This window comes from Triturus cristatus, chromosome 2_1 (assembly GCF_964204655.1).
Source record: "Triturus cristatus chromosome 2_1, aTriCri1.1, whole genome shotgun sequence".
In the NCBI taxonomy this organism is placed as follows: Eukaryota; Metazoa; Chordata; class Amphibia; order Caudata; family Salamandridae; genus Triturus; species Triturus cristatus.
Window position 1 is genome coordinate 584,598,959 of NC_140581.1, and position 27,163 is coordinate 584,626,121.

Below are 27,163 nucleotides of genomic sequence, written 5' to 3' on the forward strand. Positions count from 1 at the left end.
TAGAGGGTAGTAAGAAGGAAAAACTTGAGGGCAGAAGGCCCAGGAGTTATATTAGAATGGGGAAAGTGCAGGGCAGAATGAAGGGGAGGGTTCTATACCAGTGGCAGAAAATGGCTTGTAGTCCACAAAAAATGCTGAATGTGTAAAAATAATGGGTGCTATGGTGAGAAATTGATGGGCGCAAGAACTTGGGGACTGGTATACTCAAGCACAGGACTGGAGCAGGGGGTTATTTACTTATGTCAGGGTATATTTTGTGGGATAATGTGGCTTTGAAGTGGGATCCTGTGAGAGGGATGGGTGCCTGATCAGTTAAAAACAATGTTGAAACAGTTTCATTTGTCAAAAGATAGATAGATGATAGATGAGCCGAATTTACACTGACAACTGGGAGAAATGTCTGTATTTGCATGTAACTCAGAGGAACCAGAGTTTATCAGGATGCAATCAATGCAGGCTCACAAAGCTGGCAAGACAAGTCTATTTGCAATGCAGCTGATATTTTATCATCATTAAAGGTGAGGCTATGAAGACATTTAAGCTGGAGGTACGGTAACATCCTTTCTGCAGGCAAACCCACAATTAAGTTGTTCGCAACATGCTGGACAGAAAGGGTATTTCCAGGTTGTCGAACGGCTACCAAGAGTGGGGATCTTTGTGGGATAGAACTATGCAGTTGTGTCTTTATACTATGCCACAACAACCTTCCAGAGGTGCCAAAGAAAACTAACTCCTCAAGTAAACCCAAGTTAGGGAGGGAAAGAGAAATCATGCCTGATTCATCAGGCCGTGGAAACTGAAAGTGGTGTGCAGCCTAAGGCTCTGTACATTCAAAATTAAATCTGCAAATGTTTCCTATGTACTTAACTTTGGGCACAAAATTAAAATAAAATGTGATAAAACATGTTGATTAGGAAAAGTATAACTTTATCTATAACACATTTTTAATTACTTACTTCAGCAAAGATGGGCTTATACGGGGTTCCATGCTGCACAACCAATGCCGCCAATCAATATCCTGCTCTCCAGAAGGTGGTGAATGTTTACCAAAGCCATTCTGAAATGCCCTGAAATAAAAGTTTTAGGCTTAGACAGTGACCATTTTCCAATAAATGTAATTTTAAAATTAGCTCAAACCTTAGTTTACACTTTGCCACACAAAGCAGAATATATATTTAAATTAATTTGTGATGGTCACAGCAATGCATGTACTTCAGTCCCTCACAAGCACTTCAAAATCGATATCAAGCAGTGCTTTGGTCCAACCTTATTCACAGTAATACTCTGCCTTTTCTCACCCCACAGCTAAAGTCCTTTAGTAAATAAATAAAGTGAACATAATTTAGGTCAACTGTATATTGCCATGTGTTAGATGTTATTCTGTGACATGATTATTTTTTCTTGCCTACTATTGAAAATTAACATTTGGGTGAATGATTCTATCAGGAAGTTGGCTGCTATTCCTACATTGTGTATCCCAGAAGCTGAGCTTCCTGTAGACAGTGAAACATCTCCTTCTTTGAGCACAAAAGCAGAGATCAATAGCTACAAACACTGATATCCGGTAGCGTGGACAGTGTGGCCTCCTCTTAGGCCATGCAGCTTCTGCCCCTTCTGGGTCACCTGCTAAGTCCAGTTACCTCTCTACCATTCCCCTTCCTAAGCACTGCTTCTGATTTACCACCCATCAGTTTCTTTTCCAGTACAGTAACTTTGCTGTCAAAAAACAGTATGTCCAGGTTAGTCCTTAATTATCCTTCTTGGCTCTTTGAGGATTGAGAATTACCCTGCTGGTAGTCACTGGGCCTATTGTCTAGAAATCCTACGAGGAAGTGCCTCCAAAAGAAGCCTCCAATCTGAGGAAAAAGCTGTAGTAGAAAAACACCTCAAAGAGAGTTGATACAGAGTAGTGAATAACAACCTGACATGAACAGAAGAAACCATATAATGCAACATCAGCAATACAGGAACACAGCGCCACCTAGGAAATGAAAATCTGAAAAATGGACAGGGATAGAAACGTAGGCTAGAGAGTGACAAACCAGCAGTCAAAAATTGACCGAAGCAATGCAGTGAATGGGCCCTAAATATTCTGTGGGACATTATATGATAAGAACTTCCTGTTGAAAAAGAATACTCTATCTTGCCTCGTTTTGGTTGGCTCCTTAAAAGAGGATTTCAGGGGCCACCTTACAATGGGAAAAAGAAAGGAGGAACCTCGGCCCTTCCCCCATGTCCATGTATGCACTGTTTCTGGGTATAGCCCTTCAGGATGGATAGGGAACATCATGCTGCCGGGTCGCCACAAAAACAATTACATTTAAAGGTGTGTAGACACATTTCCAAAATTCTATTAGGCAGTATAAACATTCTCAGCCTTGTTGTACTTGATGTATTAGACCCAGCAACGCAAAAACTCAGTGAAAGATCAATAACTGTCGGTCCATCTGTGAGTGTGTCCTTAAACAGCTGCCCACAAGGGGCTGATGGTGTGTCATTTGTGTGGAACTGCCCACGAGTGACTAGTCCTGAGCGACAAGTGTGATCTCTTTCTAGTGACTGAGACAGTATTGGAGATGAGTGACACTTTCCCACCTCAGCAATTTCCTTATCACAGTCAGAGCTGTGCATCCCTACACGTTTTGCCAAAACTGATGATGATGGACAGGAAAGATTATTTCCCCATCTTAATACTGAAGTTTCAATGTGTAGCAGAAAGATGCTCAGTGGAAGCATACTAAGAAACAAATAATGATATCTCAGACTCCCTGCAGACAGGTACAAAAATGAGGGACACAGAGTAAAAACAGTGAACACAAATGAAAGATTGACAGAATACAAACCAAAGCGAGGAGAGGTAGCAAACTGCAATGGAGGCCCATCGCAACCGCATGAAATGCACAAGTCCAATATAGTGATGTATGCATGGAGTGATGTATATGTGGTTGAAATGCGTGAGTGGAATGTCTGCTAGATTGGATGTTCCGAGGGAATTGTGAACAGGTGGGATTGCTGCTAGATACCTTATAGTGGGAGCACAGGTTCTGTTCAACATGCTTGATTACTCAAGGGGCACCCTGAGGTATCCAGAGGTGCCCCGATAAATACAGATTTAATCAGGAAAAACAGGCAAGCTTTAGGGTGACTTTTGTTAAGCTTTTCACTGCTAGGCAGTTTCCCACGCCAGTGCTAAGCCTTTTGTTTGCTTTTTGGGGTAGTTCATGCTTAGGCTTCCATACCATTTTGTTCATATAAGCTATCAATACCAAATTTGCACCCCTTTTTCCCCAACATCCTGGGGATTCTAAAGGTACTCAGAGGTTAGTGATTCTCCTGGAGGGCACCAAGTAAATTGCCAAAATACAGATTATAAATAACCATGGGCGGAGTTCGCGGAGTTGCACTACGTGAAGCTACGCGAAGTGCATAAAAAATGCTGTTCGCGGTGATTGCACAGTGCCGGATGCTTGTCCGCACTGTGCAATCATTGCGAACAGCACCATGCACAGCGCAAGCTTACCTTTTCTGCCACTCAAGTAGATTTTTACTCGAGCCGTGGCTTTCTCAACACGAACGGGCATACGCGACCACTCGCAATGAGAAACCTGACCCCCCACGCATTGAGAAATCTCGAGGGGAGGTTTATTTTCCACGCTCGCCAACTTGATGTTGGTGATCGCGAACGAGGAAAAATCTCGCCGGGAGGTGGATTTTCCTCGCTCGCCAACTTGACGTTGGTGAATGCGAGTGAGGATAAAAACTCCGCTTTGCGCAGTTTTTCGGATCTCCGCGAGCTCCGTGTAACGCGGAGTGCGGGAAACTCCGCAAACTCCATGAGCAGAGCGGAGTTCACTGCCCAGGCTTAATTATAAGTATAATTTATATTTAGAATATAAATATTTATAAATATAAATATAATAAAATATATATTTTGAATTTTTGGGGAAAAATAGAAAAAAAGCTCTTGATAAAAGTGTCTGTTTTTTACCTCATATAAATGGTATCAACAAACGTTTTAATGTGCTATAGTCCCCTTCTTCCCAGCTTTCAGGGACATGCAGAGCTGAATCAAAAAACCTAATATTTCACCATACATTCTGCATCTTTAAGATTTTTCCTATTTTTGTGCTTTGAACCTATTTTCCAATTTGTGGTGCAAACCAGTGTAAACGCATGGGTAATCCAGGAAAGCTATATACAAAATTCTGAATTCAGCAAGGGGCCATATGTGTAGATCCCTCAAGGTTTTCCCAAAGAAACAAACCAATGAAATAAATATTGAAAACAAATCGTAAAAAAACTGCCATTTGTGACAATGTTTTCTTCTGTAACTTTTTCTCATGATGGCCGATTTACAAAAGCAATGTACCATTACATTCGCCAGGTTGTTGGGTTATAGAGGGTATATTGGTTCTCCAGGAACGCAAGGTACCCAGAGCCAACAACTGAGCTGCACCTTATTATGTTTTTTCATTGTGTTCTGAGTATGGTGAAAAATGTAGAGTGAAAAACAGGTATCAAAGTAACCCATGTATTTCTGAAATGAAGACAAGATATGGAGTTTAGAAGCAGTGGTTATTTGTACATCTCTGAATTTGTGGGTACCCTTATGAGTATTTGATTTAAATGATATTTTTCAAAATGTCTTTTTCTTTCACACTGGCTTACATTTAGAAGGCACAAATGTAGCGAAATCCAATTGGTAATAATCAAATATCCTACTAATCTATTCTCCCACAAGTCTTCTGATAAAAACTGTACCTCACTTGTGTGGGTAGGCCTAGTGCCCGCTACAGGAAACGACAAAAAACACAACATAGATACATCACATTTTCCCACTCAAAACTGACCAGTTTTTTTGCCGCATGGGTAGCTGTGCATTTTGGGCTCTAGCTCAGCTAGCACCTAGGGAAAGCTAGCAAACCTGTACATGTTTGAAAACTAGACACCTGTGGGAATCCAGGATTGGGTAACTTGCATGACTCTCACCAGGTTGTTTTACCCAGAATCGCTTGCAACCCTCAAACTTTGACTAAAAAAACACATTTTCCTCACATTTCTGTGAAAGAAAGTTCTGTAATCTGCTGGGAGACAAAACTTCCTTTCACCCAACATTCCCCTAAGTCTTCTGATAAAATAGGTAGCTCACTTGTGTTGGTAGGCCTAGTGCCCGCACCCGGAAAGGCCCCAAAATACAATCTGGAGGCATCAACATTTTGTGTCTCAAAAATGAGTCAGTGCGCCCCCGAGAGCAGCCCTCGGGAGGGCGGGAAAGGGGGTCCCATGGACCCCACAGACATCCCCTTGGTGGCTGGTACAGTCACTCACTGCACCCGCCTGCAAGGGGATCTCCAATCCCCTTTAAAAGTGCAGGCGGGTTGCCGCCTGCATTGTGAAAACACGGAGCAGCTTCAAACCAGTCTCTCTGTTTTTCACATGAATGCACGGACCCCAAGGCAGCGCTAGTTCGTGGCTGCCCTGAGGGCAACGCAGTCCATGTGATAAGGCGCACTTTCCCTGTTTGCACCTGGCGCACCTGTTTTAAGGTGCGCCAGGGTGCAAACAGGGAAAGTTCGCCCTATACATAATAGGCCCCAGATTGGTATTGTTGTGGGGCTGCATAATTCTCCTGAAGTATACATAGGGCATATGTGGTCACTTGTGTTTTGGCTTCCATCTTGGCCTGGTGTGTCTTTGCTTTCCCTGTGTCGCATAACCATGCCCCTAAATCTTTTTAGATTCTTACTGTTCCTATCATCCAGTTTCCCAGCCTCCATCTAAGGAAAGTTTTTCTTACATGTTTCCCAAAGGCTACCAGTTTGGTCTTACTTGCATTAGCTACTAGCTCATTGGCCTCATTGTATAAGTTCAAGGCGTCCAGGCTTCTTTGTAAACCTAGTCTAGTATGATCAAAAATCCCCAGGTCGTCTGCGTACTGGAGTAGGGGCAATCTGTGAGCCCCTATTTTTGGAGTAGCCAACGTTGCACCTTAAAGGGCCTTGCCTAGATCTGCTGTATAAAGGTTAAAAAACATTGGGCTAGGACAGAGCTGTTTCGGGCCCTGGTCCATGTACAGAGTAGATAATGTCTCTGCCCAGTATGCCAGGCCATCTTTGAACATGTCACCTGGGAGGACGTTGGGCCCTGGTGTCCCATCTCTTATCTTTTTTATCATTTTCTCTACAGCATGCTGTTCCTGTGCTTTACCATCCTCTCTCTTTGGGAGCCCTTTGCCTACCAATATGCTTTCTGCCAACAGATTCTCCCTCGCCCCTTGCCACAATACACGTGGATCAGCTGTATATATTTACTACATGGGCTTGTCAAGCTTCCCCTGTTACTATATTCCACCAATCTTTCTTTACATTTTCAAGTTTGGCAATCTAATCCCAGAATTGCTTCTGTTCGTTATTTTTGCACAGCTCATGTATCTTAATCCATTCGTCGTCTATGTACCTTTGTTTTAATTTCCAGGTGAAGTGTTTATGCTCTCGGTTAGCTTGCTTGTATGCCATCTCGGGAGCTTGTGTTCCAATTTTTGGGTGGATCCTTTTTTCTGCCTTGGAGTTCGAATGCTATCCCTCAGGTCTCTACAATCTTAACTTACTCCTGGCTTTCCAGTTCCTCTTATATGTTGGTGTTCGGGCCCCTCTTAAGAGGACAGTGTGCAAGTCTGCTATGCAGATTCCCCAGTTTTGCAAGGACGGGATAACATTTTCTTTTTTCCACCCATATCCTTCTCTAATTGTACTGAGTTATTTGTATTCCACTTAATCCTCTTTAGCAGCATGTGTTCCTCTGTGCCCCTGGTGTTGCTGATGGCCTCAATTTGTCCCCACTGTTCAAGGTTAAGGTTGAAGTTTGCTCTAAGCATAGCGTGATGGCTTAGTTCAATTCACCACATCTCGAATACCCGCATCCATTGTTTGATGTTCTTACTTAAAAACATATAATCTATAGTAGTGCGGTTGTTGAAAGAGAAGATGCTTGTTGGCATAAGTTGGGCTTCTAAGGCCCAGATCTCTGCTGAGGCCCATTCATGAACTTGAAGCAAGCTGCTGAATTCTCTTTCTGTGGGTGTACTTTTTCTATTATTGGCCGCGTGTGTTCCCAGATGGTGGAGACTGAAGTCTCCTGTTATCACTGATGCCATAGACTGATGTTCGTACAGCCTCTCTTCCAATGCAGAGATTGCCTTCTTTGTTGTCTCTAGCTTTGCAACTCCCAGCCCATTTAGGTATGCATTTATAATTAACAGTTCCTTCATGAAAGCCCTCTAGTATGACACTCTGAATTGTGTCCGAAAGTCTCCTATGTTCTTTTAATGTTGATTTCTAACAAGTGCTTCACATGTTTCGAAAGGTCACCAGAGGGCCTGCCATATGAGTGTACTTTTCTTGCCGGTATATGGAGGCAGTGGAAACCTTTAGATGTACGTCGTTGGTTGCCCAAGTTTCTTGCAGGCAGAGTATATCCCCCTCTTGCAATGCCTTTCATAGCTAATCTATTACTCTTGACGCTTGCGATGCCGGCGACGTTCCATTAAATAAGATTAATGGTGGTCTTTTTTGCCCTGTGACGTACTCCTTCGCCTTTAATAACTTGTTTCGGCCTCTTGGTGCATGGGGTCTGATGCCCCTTTTTTTTGCTATTTGTTTTTTCTGGTCCACAAGGAAGATGCTATATAATCCTGTCCTTCCTATCTCTTTTCTTCCGCTAAATTGCCTTCAATGATTCTACTCCGAATTGTGGCCATACTTGATCTGTACTCTATCCTGAGATTTTGGAAGGCAATAGTTTGTTGTACTGGTCAGGCCCCCGTAACAGGCTGTGTGAGGCTTTAATGCCGGTATAAGAGCTGCTTCACCTGCCTGTTAGATTGTTGAGCACATGGGGATATTTTTCTTCACTTAGGTCCTGTACACATACGCCCCAATCCTCCAAGCGCTATTTTTCCTGCAAAATTGAATGTGCCAGCCCAGCTGTCTTACATGTGGCTGTGGTGTGTTTCAAGATGTTAGGTTGGTTGCCACCCTCAAATTGAAAGCTTAGGAGATCCTTACTTGTTGAATGTGCCAGTCCAGCTGTACTCCATGTGGCTATGGTGTATTACAAGATGTTAGGTTGGTTGCCACCCTCAAATTGAAAGCTTTGGAAATCATTACTTGTTATTCGGGCTAGTGAGGGTTTGTTTTGAAACAGTGTCAAGATGTTAGCCCTATTAAGAATGTTGTGTCGCCCTCGCGAACTGAATTGTGGCTGAAATATAACTTTCTGTGTTGATTCTGCTAGTGCGCAGGGGTCTATCTCGATGCTCTTTGTGGCTTTTTGCCCTTCTTTTCTGATTGAGTGGCGTTTTTTTATCAGTCTGCTATGTCCTATGCACCGAGTCACTGAATAGAGCCACTTGTGCCATCCCGTGCAGATCGTTTAGATTGCCCTGCATGACCTGTCAGGATGCGTTGGCGGCCTTTGCACTCTCTGTCCTACTAGTAGAGTTGTCTGTCTACCTCACTTGTTGTCTCTTGATGTGGGCCCCGGGCCTTTCTCACAGTGACTTTAGATTCCCCATCTTTGATATCCCATTGTGCTGTATTTTTCTATCACATATTAGGTACAGATTCTCACTTTCTGTTTCTCCTATTTTTGTTGTTTGTTCTACTGCGAAGAGGTGCTGCCCCCCCCCCCGCTCCTTCGTACAAGAGTCTGCCTTATCAGTTTTTGCCTTTTATTTAGTCTTTTTTTCCCGTCTTGTCCGTAGATTACTGAGCTTAGTTATGCTACTGTTTTATTATTACTGCTGTTGGTAATACTATCCTTTCTGTCTAGGCTCATGCCTGTTGGTTGATGGTCATTAAGGTTGTTTTTGCTGATATTATCCGCTTGAGTCTCGCATGTTCCCTACTTTCGGCTGGTTATATTGTGGCTATTTAGACTGTTGGCTGTGTCAGATGAAATTGACGGAATTGCTGAAGGTATGTGGCGCAGTGGGACTGAATGTTTGGGGCATAGCCTTTGCCCTGTCGCCACCCTTGATGTTTTTGGCCTCGTTAAAGTTTTGCATGTTGACTCTGAGCCCATATTTGTTTTGGGGCCACTAGACGGATTAAAGCTTCCCAAATCCCTGATCACTGTTGTCAGCACTTTCGGTAATGTTGAACGTTTTTTTACTATACTATTACAGTGGCATTCGTTTTTCATTGCTTTTGTTTTCGTCTCTTCTATTTTAGCCATCATGTTAGTTATGCAAATGCCAGAGTTTGCATAGTACCCAGTTGAACCTCCAACTTGTGCGAGAGCCAAGTGAGGGCATTTGTGGATACCGTTAAGAGTAGCACTGATTCTATGGTTTTGTGGAGGTTTGAATTAATTTCTGGCCTCCCCCCTGATCGTTGACCTCTAGATTGTTTATAAAGTCTGACATGCTCAATGAACTTATGCCCGCCCGGTGTTCCTCGGGCCGTATCAGAAGGCTACTCCTGTTTAGCCCTTCTGCACTCTTTGGTGCCAGTGGCCTCATTGAAGCCCTGTTCGATTGCTCCCCAGCTGAATCCTCTACACAAACTTCGGCCATAGTCACCATCGACCATGGTTGACGAGTATTCGTCGGTTCTGGCGTCTTTAGCGGTGTCTTCCCTCTTTCTGTGTCCTCCGGGCAGGGTATCACAGGTGAATTTGAGATTAAAGTTGAGGAGGTTGAAGAGAGCTCTATCACACCAGACACATATTTCTTTTCCCTTTCAGTCGAGGGTTTTGTCCTTTTTTGCTGCTGTCTGTGGCTATTCTCGGAGCGATTGTTTTATTAGTTGGTAGTTCTTCCTTGCCTCGAGGGCTGCCATGCTCACTTCCTTGATTAACATATTGATCCTCCACACCGGAGTTTCCTTTTACCTGGGTGGTTAGGAGCAGATTCTCTCTGCTGTCGGTAGCACAGTCTCCTGCTGCCAATCCGCTCCTAGAATATTCAACCAAGGTTTTTCTTGCTTTCGTTTGCTCCTGGGCTCCTTCAAGGTCACTGGATCTCGCTTGCTGCTTCCTCCTTCCAACTTTTGCCATACGTGCTGTCCTTCTTTGTAGGAAGACCCGGTGGGCAATTTTCCAACCAGCAGCAAAGCACATGGGTTGCTCCGTTGATTTAGCCCTCTCTGCCCTCTCCTAGCTTGCCACCGTTTTGCCCATGGACTTGTCTCTAGGGCCCCTGTGCCTCCTGAGTCTCCTAGGCTCTCTTTTGGGCAGTTAATTAATTTGCACTGTTCATAAAAGGCTCCTCTGCGTGTAGTCTTGCGTGAAGTTTGCCTGAAGTTGCATGAAGTTTTGCTTGATCACAGAGTCTTTGGTCGATTTGTTTCCACTGCCTTATCTCAATCTTATTTTGAGCTAGTCCACAAATGGGTGCTGATGTGGAGGAGTACAGATTCTTAAAGACTTGACTGGCAAGCCTTTGGCCTCCCCGCCTTAGCCACTTGCAGCTCAACTCCTTAATTCAGTTACCTTTGGAGGTCTTGGAGGGCTAGGTGGACTTGGTTAATTGGGGTTGATATAGTGCTCCGTGGAGCCAAGAGAGGGAGAAGGGACCCCACCACAAGCTGTGTCCGCACCTAGGAGAGCTGCTTCCGCGACTGGGGGGGCTCAATCTGCCGCTGAGGCTCTATTGGCTCTACTCACCCCTCCACTATGTCTCTGAGTAACCTCTGCCCGTCTGCTTTGCTGTCTGCTCACTACGCCTCCAAACCTCAGCCCCTAGTGAGCGAGAGTACTGCTGTGTACTGCCCTGCGGAGGCAAGGGTGAGGTCGAGGCGGGTGCGAGGTGGATGTAGGCCGTTCTGCAGCTGGAACGGGGGGGGGGGGGGCAGGAGAGACCGTGGGGGGGGAGACACAGGCACACAGGCACACTGTGGGTGACTCACTGCTCTTGCTCCTGTGGTCCCATGCTTTTGTCCCATCCTCCCGTCATCCCGTCCCTCCTCTGCCTTTTTTCCCCGTATCCAACGGCTACGACGGCATGGGATACCAGCTGTCCTCCTCGACTTGCTTGTGGCATTTGTCCTTTTGCTCTGCTTCTACTTTGCTCTGCTTCCTCCGCTTGCATTGCCTTCACATCCTTTAGTAACTAGACTCCTCATTCACAGAAAGGGGCTGGTAATTAGCAAACTTTGTCTTTGCAAATGTATATTTTCAGATTACAAATGCATACTGTGGGATCTATATCAATGGAACTTTAAAGAGAAAAGTAATGTATCATTTGTTCTTTATAGGTGCATTCCTGTTTAGGTTTCGTAGGGGTTTCGTCAGAGCAGAGGATTATGACTCACAGGTGAGACGTGACATGATATTGGGTGGCTGGTTCTCCAAGGTGGTAGTTATACCTTTCTATTTGGCAGCTCCTTTGTTGGTTGCATCCCTCCTTCCTTCCTCCTTATTAGCAGTACTTGTATACGTACTCCTCAGCTCACCGTAAGACCCCTCATGCTTCTGTATAAAGCTTAATTTGAAAAAGAAAAAGTGCTGAGGCCCTAAGTTGTGTCCAGGAGCCCATAGCCGCTGCTGTTGAATGTGAAGGGCCAAATACCACGGTTACTGAGCCTTGCTACCACCTCATACATTTGTAATCCACTCCCTGCACCTGTATCTCACTCTTGCATGTTGCTTCTTTCTCTCTTTGTAATGTTTTTCTGTCGTTGTCTTCCTTCTATACACCTTGTGTATTTCCCCTCTCTGGCTCTGGGTCAAAGTCTGAGAGTAAATAATAAGTGCAAGTCTACGAAAATGAGGGTTAGTGGGTCCCACCTGTAAGCACTGACTCAAATTAAGCACTTCCTCTGTATCAAAGGAGTTGTGAGGTTCCTAAGGAAGGGGAGTTGAGCATATTATTCTTACTAGCCTAAGAGCATTTAGCCAATTATTAAAGCGTTCTATCAGCGACCGACTTTGGAGAGAGCTCGAGCTCAGGGAAATCAACACATCAACATGCCTAATCTCTGTCGAAGAATCTGCTTTGAAACTCCTCCAACGTGTAAGGCACGTAAGACCATAGCTACATGGAGCGCTAGGTGGCGCTAGCCAAGATGGCCGCGCCGAGGTAGAGCTCCGTGCTACCGGACCCCTCGCATCCGTTCTTCCTCCGTTGCTGCCGTCCTGGCTGCCATCCGCTTCCCGCCACCTGCTGCGGAGTTTTGGCCCTACCCCCGCTGCTACTTTGGGCTGCCTCTGTGCCCTGGGGACTGAGTTATACCGCCTGCAGGAGTCACCGCGACGGGGGCGCGCACTCGGCCGGTTCCTCGGCCGGCGGCGCCTGCTACGAGCGCCCGCGGCGCTGCACGAGGGACACAGGCCTCTGTTTGCTGGCGGCTGTCCGGAGGCGGGAGAAGCCCGCGGAGAGGCACCTCGGCCTGTGGCACATCGCGGGTGAGTCGGGGGGGGGGGCCGACAGCTCCTAAGCGCCTCCCTGGACCTTCCCCGGCCCCGGGGCCCCGATCGGCGGGCGGATCGGCCCGAGTGGTGGGATTTCGTGGGGCTGTGCCCAGATCAGCCATATTGTCGCGCCCTGGACTGTGGACTGGTGCATCCTCCGGAGGACTGCCTTCCTCTGCCCCCCCCGGCCCTCCTGCTCCGAGCGTGTTGTGGGGCTTTGCTGCTGGCTGTGGGGGCTCGGCCCCCCCCTGGATCCTGTGGAAGGCCCCCGTGCATGGGGCGGTGTCGCGCTCTGGCACCCGCGTCGGCGACCTGACGGGGGCGACGCTGGACTGGCTCCGCCCGGTGCTGCTTGCTGGGGGGCTGCTGCTGAGGGGGCCCCTCTGCCCATTGCCCCTCGTCCCCCCTGCCTGGCGAGGTGGCCCACGGGGCTGCGGTGGGCTGGACGGGGGCGCCCTGTGACCTCTGCGTCCCGGGGGCGGGGGCAGTAGCGGTGCTCCGGGCTGTTGGACTGGCCCTGCAGATTGAGGCCGTGGACGGCGTTGTTGCGGCCCGAGTGTCGCGGCTTGCCCGGGGGCCTTCTTCTGGGACTGCCCGCGGCGCGGGACGCGGGGCGGTGCTGGCCCGGCCCCGGCCTCGGAGGGCGAGACGCGTGGATCCACCATGGGCAAAGACAAAGGCCCTAAGCAGCTGGCAGCATCCCACCAAACGAAGATTGACCGCTTTGCGACTCCGGACCCCCCGGGTGCCGGCGGGGGGGAGGCGCCCGCCCCCAACAAGGACTTGGCCACCATCCTGCACGCAATCGATGCCTCTCGCACCTCGCTGGAAGGGATGGTTGGGGAGGTGAAGATAGATGTTGCGCTTCTGAGGCAGGATCTCCGCAACGCCACGGCCCGCATCACGGAGGCCGAATCGCGGATCTCCGCGACGGAGGACGACATCCATCAATTACAGGACCAGGTCCGGGAGCTCACGACCCACACCAAGGAACTACACAGGCGGGCGGAGGATGCCGAAAATCGCGCCCGCCGCAACAACCTTCGCTTGGTGGGCTTTCCGGAGGGGGTCGGGCCGGGCCGACGACTTCCTAGAGGCCTGGTTTAAATCCTGGATGCCGGCGGGCAGCTTGTCAACCTGGTTCGTGGTGGAGAGGGCGCATCGGTCGCTGGCGTCCAAACCTCCGGTGGGGGCCCCCCCACGCCCCTTCATTCTTCGGATCCTTAACTTCAGGGACAGAGATGCCATTCTGCGGGAGGATCGGGTAAGCGGCAAACTGGCCTATGACAACCACACTATTATGATTTTCCCAGACTACACCCGGGAGGTCCAGAAGCAGCGCCGTTCGTACACGGAGGTGAAGCAGCAGCTGCGCTCCCTGGGCCTTCAATATCAGCTCCAGTTCCCGGCCCGCCTCCGACTTGTCTTTCAGGGTAAGACAATGTTCTTTGATACCCCCAGGGCAGCCTGGACATGGCTTACCGAGGAGCGGCCTCTGCGGCAGCCGGGCGGAGGGCCGCCCGTTGCAGGGCCCGGGAGCCCCGTTGTGGCTGGGTCCCAGCGGCCGAGGCGCGGGAAGCGCACACGCTCCCGGCAGCGGCGAGGTGCTGCAGTCATCAAGGCCCGGTCTGTGAGCGCTTCTGGCAGACCGATGAGAGACTCCTCCGCCTCTTCGGAAGCCTCTTCCCGGGCGGCCGGGGGATCCCGGCGCCGAGCTTCACCTGGGCCGACCGGATCTGCGACCCCCCTCAACACGCACATTGACTCATCAGACCTTTCTCGCAGTCCCGCTATATGACCTTTTTTCTTTGTCTCTTGCACTTGCGGGGAGGGTAACGGCCTTGCCCGAGGGCGGGGGTGGGGGGCTCCACATTCTTGTGCTCCCCAGTGCCAGCCCAGGTCAGCACATTGTAATCCGTACTTCAGGAGGGGTCCACTAAGCTCTTTATACCCGAGCACCTGAGCTTGGGGTCTTGTGACTGTTGGTTCTGTTCGGGCGACAGATGCTTCTGGTTTTGAAGTGTAGGGTGGGGGGTGGGGGGTTGGGGTTGGGGGTTTGTTTGGGGTTTCTCTTCACGAGACTGTTCTGTTTGGGTTTGCACTGTTACCTACTGAGCCTTTCACACAGCGCTGCGCGGCGCGCGGCGTCGGGTCCCTTCATGCAGCTCCATTTGCACGCTCTACTGCCCCCTCTGCTGCCTCCCGGGTCCAGGGGTGTCCCCCCGGTGCCCCCCGCCTGCCCCCTTCCCGGCGCGCTCCATTCCCACTGCTGCCATGGCTGATTTAGCCCCCAAAGCCCAGGTGCGCATCCTGTCCTGGAATGTGAACGGCCTGCTGGACCGGCTTAAGCGCACTGCTGTCCTCAAATACGCCCAGCGCGCGGGTGCGGACGTGCTCCTGCTTCAAGAAACCCACCTCCTCGGTGAGAACTGTCCCTTTTTGGCACGCTTCGGATTTGACCGGGTGTGGCACTCCGGGTTCTCGCGCGGGTCGCGGGGGGGTTGCGGTCCTCCTGCGCCGTTCCTTCCCTTTTGTGTTGGCCCGAGTGGTACATGACTCCCAGGGGAGGGGGGTTGCGATTAGCGGCACGCTCGAGGGCCGGCCACTCAGCCTCTTGTCCCTTTACGTGCCATCCACGGGGCTGTCGTCGGCCTTATCTCTGACCGCGTCCTGGCTAGCGGCTTTTCCACCTGGTACTGTTGTTCTCGGGGGAGACTTTAACGCCGTCTCGGCCCCGCACCTCGACTCTTCGGGTCCGGTCTCGGACTCCCGCGCGGCGCGAGCGAAGCAGCTGGCCGGGTGGGCGGAGGCACAGGGCCTCTGTGACGTGTGGCGGCTCTGGCACCCACGCACGCTCAGTATACCCACACCTCAGCCGCCCACCACACCCAGGCACGCATCGACGCGATCTTTGTCCCCTCGGCCGACTGTCTGGGTATCCAAGACGTCCGCATCCTTCCCCGGGGGATATCCGACCATTCTCCGATTTTGCTGGGATTGGGCCCCCCACCTCACGGTGCACGCCAAATGTGGCGTTTCAATGCGTGGTTCCTGCAGGACAAGACGCTCCGTAAGGAAGTGGGGACCGCGCTGGCACTCTACTTTGGCGACAACGACGGATCGGTCTCCTCGGCGGGCACCCTCTGGGAGGCTTGTTAGGCCACGGTTAGGGGGGTTGCTAAGGCACAGGTGGTGAAACACCGCCGGGCGCAGCTGCAGCGGCTCACGGCCTGCGAGGCTCAGGCGCTACGCCTGGAACAATCCGTCTCTCATTCTGGCGACCCGGCCGAGACCCGGCAGCTACGGCTCCTACGCGAGGAGATTCGTCAGCGGTCGCTTGACGCAGCTAAGCTTCTTTGGCAATCCTCGGTGGCGCGGGTATACAGCTGGGGCGACAAAAATGGGGCGCTTCTGCACCGGCTGGCCACTTACCCCAGGGCATCACGCATCATCCCGGCGGTGACCGACTCGGGTGGCGCGCTTCAGTCTTCGTCCGTGGCTATAGCGGACGCTTTCGCTCAGTACTACTCCCAACTCTACCGGGCACGGACATCGGATCTGTCTTTGGCCTCCATGCTCGCCGCTGGTGCCCTAAGCCTTCCCCGGCTGGGGCCGAGTGATTGGGAGAGCCTGGAGGCTCCCATCTCCCCTGAGGAGATCGGAGACGCGATAGGGCGCACGTCCGCCGGGAAGACCCCCGGCCCGGACGGGTTCCCACAGGAGTTTTATGCCACCTACAAGGAGCATTTGGTTCCACGGCTGGGTGCCCTGTACGCGGAGGCGGTTGAGAGAGGCTCCTTCCCCCCGGAGGCCGACATTGCCACAATTGTGGTCCTGCCTAAATCCACTCCGCCGCCCAGTGACAGGTCGGCCTACCGGCCGATCTCTCTGATCAATACCGATATCAAACTATATGCCGCGGTCCTGGCCCAGCGGCTCCGGCCCTTCCTGTCGCGTCTGGTGCACCCGGACCAATGCGGCTTCATGCCGGATCGAGGCATTTGCCACTGCCTCCGCCGCCTCCATGTGGTCCTGGCGCACCGCCACCGCCTATCTCCGTACCTCACTCTCCTGCTGGCGGACTTCGAGAAAGCCTTCGATTCGGTGGGGTGGCCTTACCTGTTCGATGTCTTGGCTCATATGGGTTTCGGTCCCAAGTTTGTTGGGATGGTGCGGGTTCTGTGCGCGCGCCCTCGCGCCAGAGTGCTGGTTAATGGGGCGCTGTCTGGGGCGTTCCGGATCGGCCGGGGCACACGGCAGGGGTGCCCGCTCTCACCCCTCCTCTTCGCGCTCGCAATGGAGCCCCTTGCCGCCCTCATCAGAGCGGATCCTCTCATTCGGGGATGGGGGTGGCCGGGCCTCGAGGAGGACAGGATCGCCCTCTATGCGGACGACGTCCTGCTGTACCTTGGTGACCCAGCGCGCTCGGGTCCTCGGGCTCTCCACATCTTGGGCCGCTTTGCCCGCGCCTCTGGCCTCTGCCTCAACTCGCACAAGTCGGTCCTCGTGCCTCTTCACCCCTCCCGCGAATGCTTCGATTGGCAGACCACGATTCCCCTCCGCCGATTGTCTTTCAAATACTTGGGCATCTGGGTCTCCCTCCTCCCGGAACTGAGCTGGGCACTCAACGTGGCCCCTTTGGTCAAAAAAGCCAAGGCGGACCTCACTCGGTGGCACTCGCTCCCGCTGAACCCGCTGGGGCGCGTGGCGCTCTACAAAATGATGATCCTCCCTCGGTTCCTGTATGTACTGCAGAACACCCCGGTGTCCTTTCCGAGGTCGTGGTTTCGCGAGTTGGACGGGATGGCCACCAGGTTCCTCTGGGGTGGTGGAAGGCCAAGGCTGGCCTTGCCGATCTGCCGCCTCCCCACCTTTGACGGGGGGCTTGGTATGACCAACCTCTACCTTTATTACCTGGCCACCCGGCTTCTGGTCATCCATGACTGGTTCGGGGGGGGCTGGTCCGATCCGGCCTACAGGGTAGAGCTGGAAGCCCTGGGTCTCTCCAGCGTTCAGGACCGCATGTACGGCGCCCCTGTTCCTACCTCCTGCCCCGACATCACTAGGGCGGTTTTCCTGGCTTGGCGGGCAGCGCTCCACCACACCGGGTGGACCGGGACGTTGACGCGCGCCACCCCTCTCTGGCATGGGACATGGTTGCGGGAGGTTGTGGGGCTGGAGGGCTTCGGACCGTGGGATTTGCTCGGTATCTCCCAGCTGGGGGACGTGTGGCGGGGGGGGCGCATGTGCTCATACTCTGAACTGCAGGCGCGCTTTTCCCTCCACTCATCCCAATTCTACAGGTACCTTCAATTGCGACACGCCATACGGGTACACACCCCGCTGGACATCCGGCTGCCGGACCATAGCCCCCCAGAAGCTCAGGTTCTGATGGGTAACCTAGGAAAGGGAGGCATATCCAGAATATATCGTTCCCTTGTTAACAATACCCCTGTGCCCCAGGAGGGTCTGAAGGAGCGATGGGAGGAATGGGTAGGTCCCTTGGACGAGATCGACTGGCGGGACGCCCTTATGGCCCCCAGGCTGGTGACGGCCTCCGCCAAGCTGAGGCTCATTCAAATCTATTATCTGCATACGGCATACCTTACACCAGCGCGCATGCGCCGTGCGGGTCTTTCCCCTGACGCAGCCTGCCCCCGTTGTAGCTTTGACCAGGCCGACTTCATCCATATGGTATGGTCATGCCCAGAACTGGAGGGGTACTGGCGTAGCATTGAAAGTGACTTGACAGATGTCCTGGGGTGGGAGGTGCCGCACGACCCCAAACACATCCTATTGGGTATCACTGATGGCCTGGACGGCACCCGTGCTGAAAAAGTGTTCCTTATGACAGTGCTAATGGTGGCAAAACGGGACATTGCGGCAGCCTGGAAACAGCCGCAGCCGCCCAGCCTGTCCAGGTGGAGCGCGGGAGTGGACTGGTGTGCGGCGCAGGAGCGGACTCTTTACCAAGCTCGGGGCTGCCACAAAAAATATCGTAGGGTGTGGGGGAAATGGTTAGGAAATGTAATGTGATCTAGTGGGGCGGGGTGGGGGCGGGGGGAGGGGTGGTCCGGGGGGGTGCTGAGAGGGGGAATGATTCCCAGGTGGGACTACTGTATAATGTCGGTCTGAAAGGCTCACTGTTTTTGTTGCAAAAAACAATAAAAACTTGTTTATCAAAAAAAGACCATAGCTACATGGGGGGTGCTACTTTCTCAATCAGGCAAGCTATAGAATCTCTGCTCCTACTCCTCTCAATAATGTTGCTGACATGACATGAAGTTATGTGAAAGGTGGTGGATTATGGCGGAGGACGAAGCCATTAGTGCACTCCAACACACCAGTAATGAATTCTAAAGACGTCATAATTAAAAGACGTAGGTTGATGATCAACTCTACCCACCCCCTTCATCTAAGGAGTATGCTTTTGGTGAGCTTAATGAAAAGACGAACCTCCGTGGATTGTGCAGAAGCATTATTATACTGTACTGCCAAGGAGGTCAGGTGCCTTGCATTGGGGCAATTCCAAGTCAATCTAACAGTATAACCACACCGCTGTGGAGCAAGATTGATTTTATGAGACTTGCCAAACTGCCTATCAACCTCAGAGGTAAACAGTATTCACAGATTTGGACGCAAGCTGGACAGCATAGGAACCCATGCCGTGTGCTCGCCTTTATGAAGGTATTTATATTTCTTGCAGAGTTTGATTAACCCTCTTAAGGGATGTTGTCTAGGCCTGATTTGAGAGATGGGTGTGTGTGTGTGAGTGCATACATATGTGCCTGTTAGTACTGGAGACACAATCACCACAGACACAATATTGAAGGAAATAGGTGCTGGTGTATGAGAAAAAGCTGACATATCCCCAAAATAGTATAGCAGTTTACTTCTAAAAGAGCTAGGGCAACAAATAAAGGGGGAAGCAGCAGGGAGAAAGCAGTTAAAACACAGGTATGGGAATGAGTTATATAACTTCAATTTATGCCATTTATCCCCACAACCGTGTTTCTGTTGTGTTTGTGTGACTTCAACAGTCACATTAATTTATAAATAATAGAAATGAAGATTAGCTATAAGAACCGAAGCGCTGTTTGGGATAACGTGGTTTAGCCCAAAAGTGACAATTCTCAGTTATGGAAGTTAGGGGGGCATCGTATCTCATGTGAGTGGCTGGGGGGTGCCTCTTGGGGGATGGCCGGGTGGAACGGGGGGTTGACACAGTAAGGGGTTAAGAAAGGACTAGGCAACTTTGTTATGTTAAGTTTGATATGTTTAAGCACATAATATTTCTGGCACGTAACCATGCTGGTACTTTGGCACTGGCCAAGTTGATCCAATCCAAGACCCACAGACTGCATATTTCCTATTAAGGGTCCAACCCAGGACTTAGGAACCTCAATATATGACAGGTTCGTAAGTCCTGGGTTCGACCCTTAATAGGAAATATGCAATCTGTGGTTCGTGGATCGCTAGGAATTAACCTGATACACATTCATCTAAAATGTCTATATATTGATTATTGTCGATTATCAGTATTGTTAATATCCCTTTACATATTCTTCTACTGTATGTACGCTAACTCACAAAATGCCAATAAAGAGATGCAACAACAACAAAAATGGAAGTTAGGGAGGACTCCCTCAACAAAAGGAAAAGCATCAGTTTCACTAGCTCCAATTGACTGCCAATCTTGGTAAAGTATCAGGCAGAGTGACCCTGTTACTTATGAGATCTCTCCAGTATTTGACTACTACGTTCATTATTCTAGAAGGACATAGATTTCAGGTGTGCATCTACTGATGGCAGCATTGACGGGACCAGCCAGCTATTATCATGCACAGCAAGCAGAAGCAAGCAACACATAAAATAGTCAAGAGAATTAACAAATTGCACAATCCTTCAAGCAATGCAATTGTGGCAGAGGTTGGCTCAGCTACTGGAACCATAACAATGAAAGAAGGCAAAGTCTAAACAAGCATTGGCATAGCCAATAGGTCTCGCCTTCGGGACCTTATAAGTGTTTAGCCATGCAACAGTTGATGTTGTTGCACCAAGGATATTGTGCTGCAAAACTAAACACTTATAAGGTCCCAAAGGAGAGACCTATTGGCTATGCCAATGCTTGTTCCATGAGTTATTATCTCTGAATTATGTGGATGCGGCGAATTAAAAAAGAAAACGTGATTGCTTTGTGGTTACGTCAACACAACTGTATTCGTCATAATGTTGAACGTATTGACTCGATATGTACTTTTTCAATAAAAATGTTTTTTTTTAAAAAAAAACGTGAGCTTCTAAAGCATCTTGAAGGAGTATGAGTGAGTACATGGACGGAAAGCATTGTGTTCTTTCATAGTGTGATATGTTCACTTGTAAGAGTGAACGTCAGAATTAAAAAAACGGCTTTAATGCATATTTTATTTAATGTCTTCTAAAAAAAGAAACAGCTGAATGTAAGGGCCCATGAGGATACAAATGTACTGTCTACAGCACGAGTGATACCTAATGGTTCAGAGTTAATATGTGGCAGCATTCAGAGTGGCCCAGGATCATTACTGGTAGGGAATTGCATTTCCACAGGAGTTTCCACAGTTCGTCTATATGTATACCAGGGGTGTGCATACGGTATGTGTGCTCTTGTGCAGAATCTTCTAGTGCCAGCCAGTTAAGTCACCAGAGCAATGTTGGAGTTGGTGCAGAAGAGAAGAACAGTGTGAGTGGTTAAATAACGGTACAATGGCAGTGTTTATTATTGTAAACAAGTTTTTAATGGAATTGTACATGAGTAATACACATGTAATGACATTTAAATACATAATAATAACGTAGTAGAACGCACAGGCTGTACCTCTGAAAAGAAACAATTTAGTGTCATGCTTATTTAACCAAGCAGGAAGACACTCACGGTTCCATGATGCCTGCATTCTAACTCGGCTGACCTATTTATTATTTCACCCTGTTGACCCATACATTATTTCCCACCTACATATTATTGCACTCGTCCCTGGAGTACACAGTAGCTGATCTTAACGTTACCAGAAAGTAGGTCATGTCGATTGGGGGAAAGCAGAGACTATGAAAAGAAAGGGGAACGCACTGGAAAGAAAACCAGCAAAAGGTTTTAAAAAAAGAAGAAGAAATAAAAACCCTTTTCCTGGAGGTTATGGGCGGTCAGTGGCTGCAGGCAGTATGCCAATGAGCCACCAATCTTGCTGCACTCTATACGGATAACTAATGTTCTTGCTTGTTAAATACTATTCAGAATAATACGGCAACTCGATAATCCTGAAGGAGCCTGGGTTTACAGTAACTACAACAGAAGTGTGCTCCTGGCAGATGCAGCTCGAAGTCAGACGACATAACAACAACTAGAGACCAAACTGGGGAACAACCTTTACAACATAACTTTTACAACGCACTACACTTACAACGCATTTTTTACAACGCAAAATCCATTACAACGCACTACACTTACAACGCATGACACTACAACGCATTTTTAAAAACTACCTTTACAACGCATTCCATTACAACGCCTACCATTACAACACATAATATTACACTACACTATCCAACACTTACCCTACTGTTGCACCCCCTGGAGTTAAAATAGTAATTTTTACCCCTATACTATCCAACACTTACCCTACTGTTGCACCCCCTGGAGTTAGAATAGTAATTTTTACCCCTATACTATCCAACACTTACCCTACTGTTGCACCCCCTGGAGTTAGAATAGTAATTTTTACCCCTATACTATCCAACACTTACCCTACTGTTGCACCCCCTGGAGTTAGAATAGTAATTTTTACCCCTATACTATCCAACACTTACCCTACTGTTGCACCCCCTGGAGTTAGAATAGTAATTTTTACCCCTATACTATCCAACACTTACCCTACTGTTGCACCCCCTGGAGTTAGAATAGTAATTTTTACCCCTATACTATCCAATACTATCTAATACTTACCTTAAATGCAATTTACTATTATGCGTTGTAATGGTATGCGTTGTAAAGGTAGTTTTTAAAAATGCGTTGTAGTGTCATGCGTTGTAAGTGTAGTGCGTTGTAATGGATTTTGCGTTGTAAACAATGCGTTGTAAGTGCATGCGTTGTAAAAGTGTGCGTTGTAACGACATACATCCGACCAAACTGCTACAGACGGGTGGAAGTAAACAAAACAAGCGCGGGAGTGCTATGATGACAAGCCCGGGAGTGGTGCAGGCGTGCACGCGCAGTGTGCTCTTTCTCAAAGCACATACTCGTGCTTGTGGCGCGCCGCTGCGCACTCTCGCAAGCTGTATGCCGCCACAAGCACGAGTATGTGCTTAGAAAAAAGAGCTACACGACGGCTAAAGGTCCTCCTATGCAGTGCATGCGCGCTGCATAGGCGAGACCTAAAAAGGACGAGTACCTTGGAAAAGCCAATAGGTCTCGCCCATGACAACGATTGGCTCTGGCAATGTTTTTTGTTCTCTCCCAAATGTCCTATGGGTGTACAGGTTGCAGTCATCTTGTAAAGGTTTTCCATTTGCAAAAAATATATATGTGTTAAAAGATGGCTGCAATACATTTACACGCACTGTGGCCATCTTGAAATGTTGTTTCTTTTGCTTTGCTTTGAAGACTGAGGAAGACCAGGGATATGGAAAAGCAGGGGGAAAGGGACAGAGAAATGGTGACACATCTATTGGCATCTTTATCTGGCCACCAGGTTCTGCTCAAAGCGTAGCAATCGTTTATTAAGTGTAAAGTTCTGTTAGTACCACAAAACTATTGAAGGGTGAAAAAACAGGACCAAGCTGCAGAAAGGTTTCTTGAGGACTTTTGAGGGCAGTTTCCTCAGAAATGCAGGAGTTGGAATTCCTCAGAGGCAACAATTTCACTATTACAGGGCTCCTTGGTGGTTATCAGTGGATGTTAACAAAAACGATCAAGCTGGTTTGGATTATGATTATGTAAGTGTGAACATCTAGGCCGCATATAAGAAATCTAGCAGAGTCCATCTTGTTTAAATCATGTGCCCGCACCACTACAGTACACATGCACACAGCAGAGTCAATCTTGGAAACTGTAAAATTGAATTTTGTGGAGCTCAACTTTCCTGCACCATGAGGATTATTTAGAGTTGTATATAGCACAAACTCGACCCGAAGATATCAGGTATCAGAGCGCTTTACATGAGCACTAGTTTCGTTACTGATGGACACATTCATTTTTGTTAGGCACGGGGAGCTTAAGTGATTTGCCCAGAATCACAGGTAGTTGAGTGTCCCTGCCAAGACACGAACCAGGTTCCCCAGCTTCAAGGTCGACTGCCTTAGCCGCAAGGCTACTTCCTCTCCTCTTTATTGTGAATTATTGTGGAGGATGCCCGCAGTATTCTGTTCTCAGACTTGAAACCGAATTTCAAGGTTGAATCCAAGGTGGGAAATACATTTATTTCTCGTTATTCTTATCAACTTGGCCAGGATAAGCTATCACGTATTACTAATGAATGCTTTATTGTTTCTTTGTATGCACGGTCTGGAAATGTACAATGCTTTACAAGGGTATATCTGCCCATGCTTAGTGATGACCTGATATACATGCAATAGCCAAGGATGGCTTAAGATGCCCTTTTAAATGGAATATAAGCTTCACTCTCAAAGAATCTTTTTCCTCAGATTGGTTATTGTATTGTGCTGTCACAGTTCTGGTGGAGGACATCAGGCACACAGTCGACACTTCTAGTCGGATCCGCGGCTGCCAGCTTGTGGGGTTACCGTTATACACACCAAGCGGTGGGATATTTCCCTATATTTCCAACCTCTGCTTGTGGCCCCAATTTGGCTGCAAGGGTGAGAGGCCATCCGTAACCCTACTAATTCTTTGAGAGCTACGCAAGCAAAGTTTGTGGCCAGATGATAGAGGTTAGCACATTAATAAACTGCAGCCAGGTTGGCAGAAAGACAAAAAAGGCTGCTAAGGTTTCCCTTCCCCATTACCATGAATGATTAAAGATGCTGACTAAAGTGAGAGGTTGGTTATCATAAGGTGTATGTGTGAGTCTAAGAGAAGTTGATTCCTCCCCAGGTACACAAATGAGCCTGCCGAAAGGACAGGCCCTTCAGGTTTGAGATTCGTATAGAGGTAATAGGCAGGTGTGACTGAGAACCTACTCCTTACCAAGGTTAATTCACAGGCAAAAGGAAACAGGTCATCTGTGCCAGGTTCCTCCCTTATAAAGTGTGAATGTTAGTGTGAGTGGGGAATGGAGAGTTATTGCATTGGAAAATTCCCCAGGTAAGGTGTGGAGTTGAGTGTGTGGTAAGCCCCAGTCAGGGGTAGGTAACAGTAAGTTAGATGAATACTGTCTCGTGATTTGTTGCTTGAGTTTGGAATACATGTTTGTACTGGAAGTATGGCATTAGCTCATGAAAAGGGATCCAAATTTGCAATTTCCTGAATATGCTTCTTTGGAAAGGAAACATTGAATCATTTACAAAACTGTACGGATGAGAGAAAGAAACCGCCCAACCTGCGGAGGAGGCACTTAATAAAAGGAAGGAAGGAGCGATGGAAAAAGAGAACAAGAGTAGGGTAAAGGGACAGGTGTGTAAGGTGTTGGATGGTATGAGAAAATAGGCATTACAGAAGCAAAAGGAACATTGTCAAGAGAATGTTGCAAAAGAGACTAGGCTATATCGCTTGTGATTACTTTATCCCCATTAGGACCAGAGGATTATGAAGATTGTCTTAGGGAAGATTTATTTATTGTTTGCCTGCCTCCCCTATATGTGCCCAGGAAGCAACTTGAAAAGCTACCAGAGAAGTGAAAACTCTTGGAGTTTTATGTCACATAGAGAGAAGAAGCTGGCATGGGATGCTTGAGTGAAAGTGAACTGATCTAACAGACAGAAGCGAGTGTACGCGCAAGGGTAGCGTACTACTAAGTTGTTAGGGTGGCAGGTGAAATGGGAGTGGATTTGAAGAAAGAATACATTTGGCAAACAAACTGCATTTGAATGACATGGAATTGGATAAATACATTTTGATGGCACTGCAGCACTAGTTTGAGGATTTGTTAGAAAAGATGAGGAAATGGACGGATATTAATGGATTAAAGAAACAGTGGTGCAAAGAGGCATCTAAAGATGAGGTGATAACACACAAGGATGAGAATATCTCGGAAGTTCAACTACTTCCTAGTGTTGAGCTAGTATGCTCGTTAAGGAGGTTCCAGGACAACATGGGCAGCCAGAGCATGTTCATGCTCCCTAGACTATCTATGGTCTTTCATATCCGATTCTGCAGGAAGCTTCTGAGAAGAGAGACAAGTAAAAAGAATAATAAAATTGTCAAAATTGTGGGAAGAAGTGGATGTCCATTGTGATACCTAAGGATCTGTGGGACGTCTGTAAGGTGGCAGTAAGATGGCCAGTGGCAGAACCTACATGAGTAGCCCCAAAATATGAGTTTTCGCCGACAGTGATGGACAAATACAAGGTGGTAGTGGGGTATACAAGACATCAGTGCAACATGTACATTTTTCTAAGATTATGCACAAAACACAAGCCAAAGATAAGATGTACAAACAGCATAGTGGAACAGAAGATAATACCCAGTGCAGGATGCCAGCAGTAGATAATGATTAACTGATGATGATGATGATGATGCAACCCACATTTTTCCAACAAAGTCTACTGGCCCCACAAGCAGCAGGGATACAGGGACTATCGAGTGGGGCTGTGAAAAAGGGTCGGTTGACATGTAAATCAACATAATGCTTACTTTATCAACATAATGCTTGCTTTAAGTGCGGAAAGCTTGGACCTAGAAAGACAAGTCTCCCACAATATGAAAGGGAGGAGGGCAAGGAAGAGAATTACACGTTTACCCCACTCCTTGCGGGATATTAACTGCCCCAGCCCAACTTACTGCTCCTGCCCTCTCAGTTGTGTCGCTACCTCAGTGCTAGCTGTTAAATCCTCCCTGACCATGATGCCTCTTAACCGGCCAATGTCTGTATTGAGTGAGCCAGTGTTTGTAAGGAGTGATGCATTTCCCCATTTTGCTGCACCGACAGTGGTTCCAACAGGTGCTAGAACCACACTATTGGGCTGCCCAGGAGGCGATGACTGCTTGCAGGCTCCTATGCTTTCAGTTGCTCAGAAAAGTCCTTCCACACAGGGTAGGATAAATTAACACATTGTGAATTTCTTAGATGATACTGGAGCTGCTCCATCTGCCATGAGACCAACATAAATTTCTCAATTAACATCTTGGGGCAAATGGTGAAAGCAGTTGTCATATCAAATTCAGTCATTAACCATCCAGTTTACCCCCTTGTCCCCGTAAGTATAGTTCCTATTACGGAGCAATATGACTATAGATCATTCATACCAGTCCTTTGAATCGGCTGGGGAAATTAGGTAAATTAAATTGTATTGAATCCATGATGGTGTGTTTGCACAGGCAGGAGACCCTGATGCACATTTTAAAGTGATGTCTATGTTGAAAGTGATAAATCTTCTCTCTTAGGTAATGTAAGAATCCTGAAGATTTGCCAGTCAAACTTTGGGCAGGGAAGGGAGAAATAGCAAAGATGCAACGTGCTTTGCCAATACGGTTGAAATTGAAAGAGGTTGGCCAGAATTCCCCAGTACTGTTTCAGGAAGTGAAAGAAGGGATTCAGCTAGACCTAATGCAGCAGGGCAATATGAAAATGAAAGAGTCAACCCTCTGCAACACACCCCCATGTCC

General features: G+C 48.5%; 1 protein-coding gene across 3 annotated transcripts in view; it reads right to left on the bottom strand.

Moving 5' to 3' along the window:
• KIAA0825 (KIAA0825 ortholog) overlaps window positions 1-27,163 on the bottom strand; it is a 2,097,552-nt gene that overhangs the window by 1,145,815 nt on the left and 924,574 nt on the right. For all 3 annotated transcript variants that reach the window (XM_085632475.1, XM_085632476.1, XM_085632477.1), the window contains exon 13: window positions 957-1,067. In XM_085632475.1, the coding sequence (XP_085488601.1) occupies window positions 957-1,067 (111 nt within the window). The remainder of the gene's footprint in view (window positions 1-956; window positions 1,068-27,163) is intronic.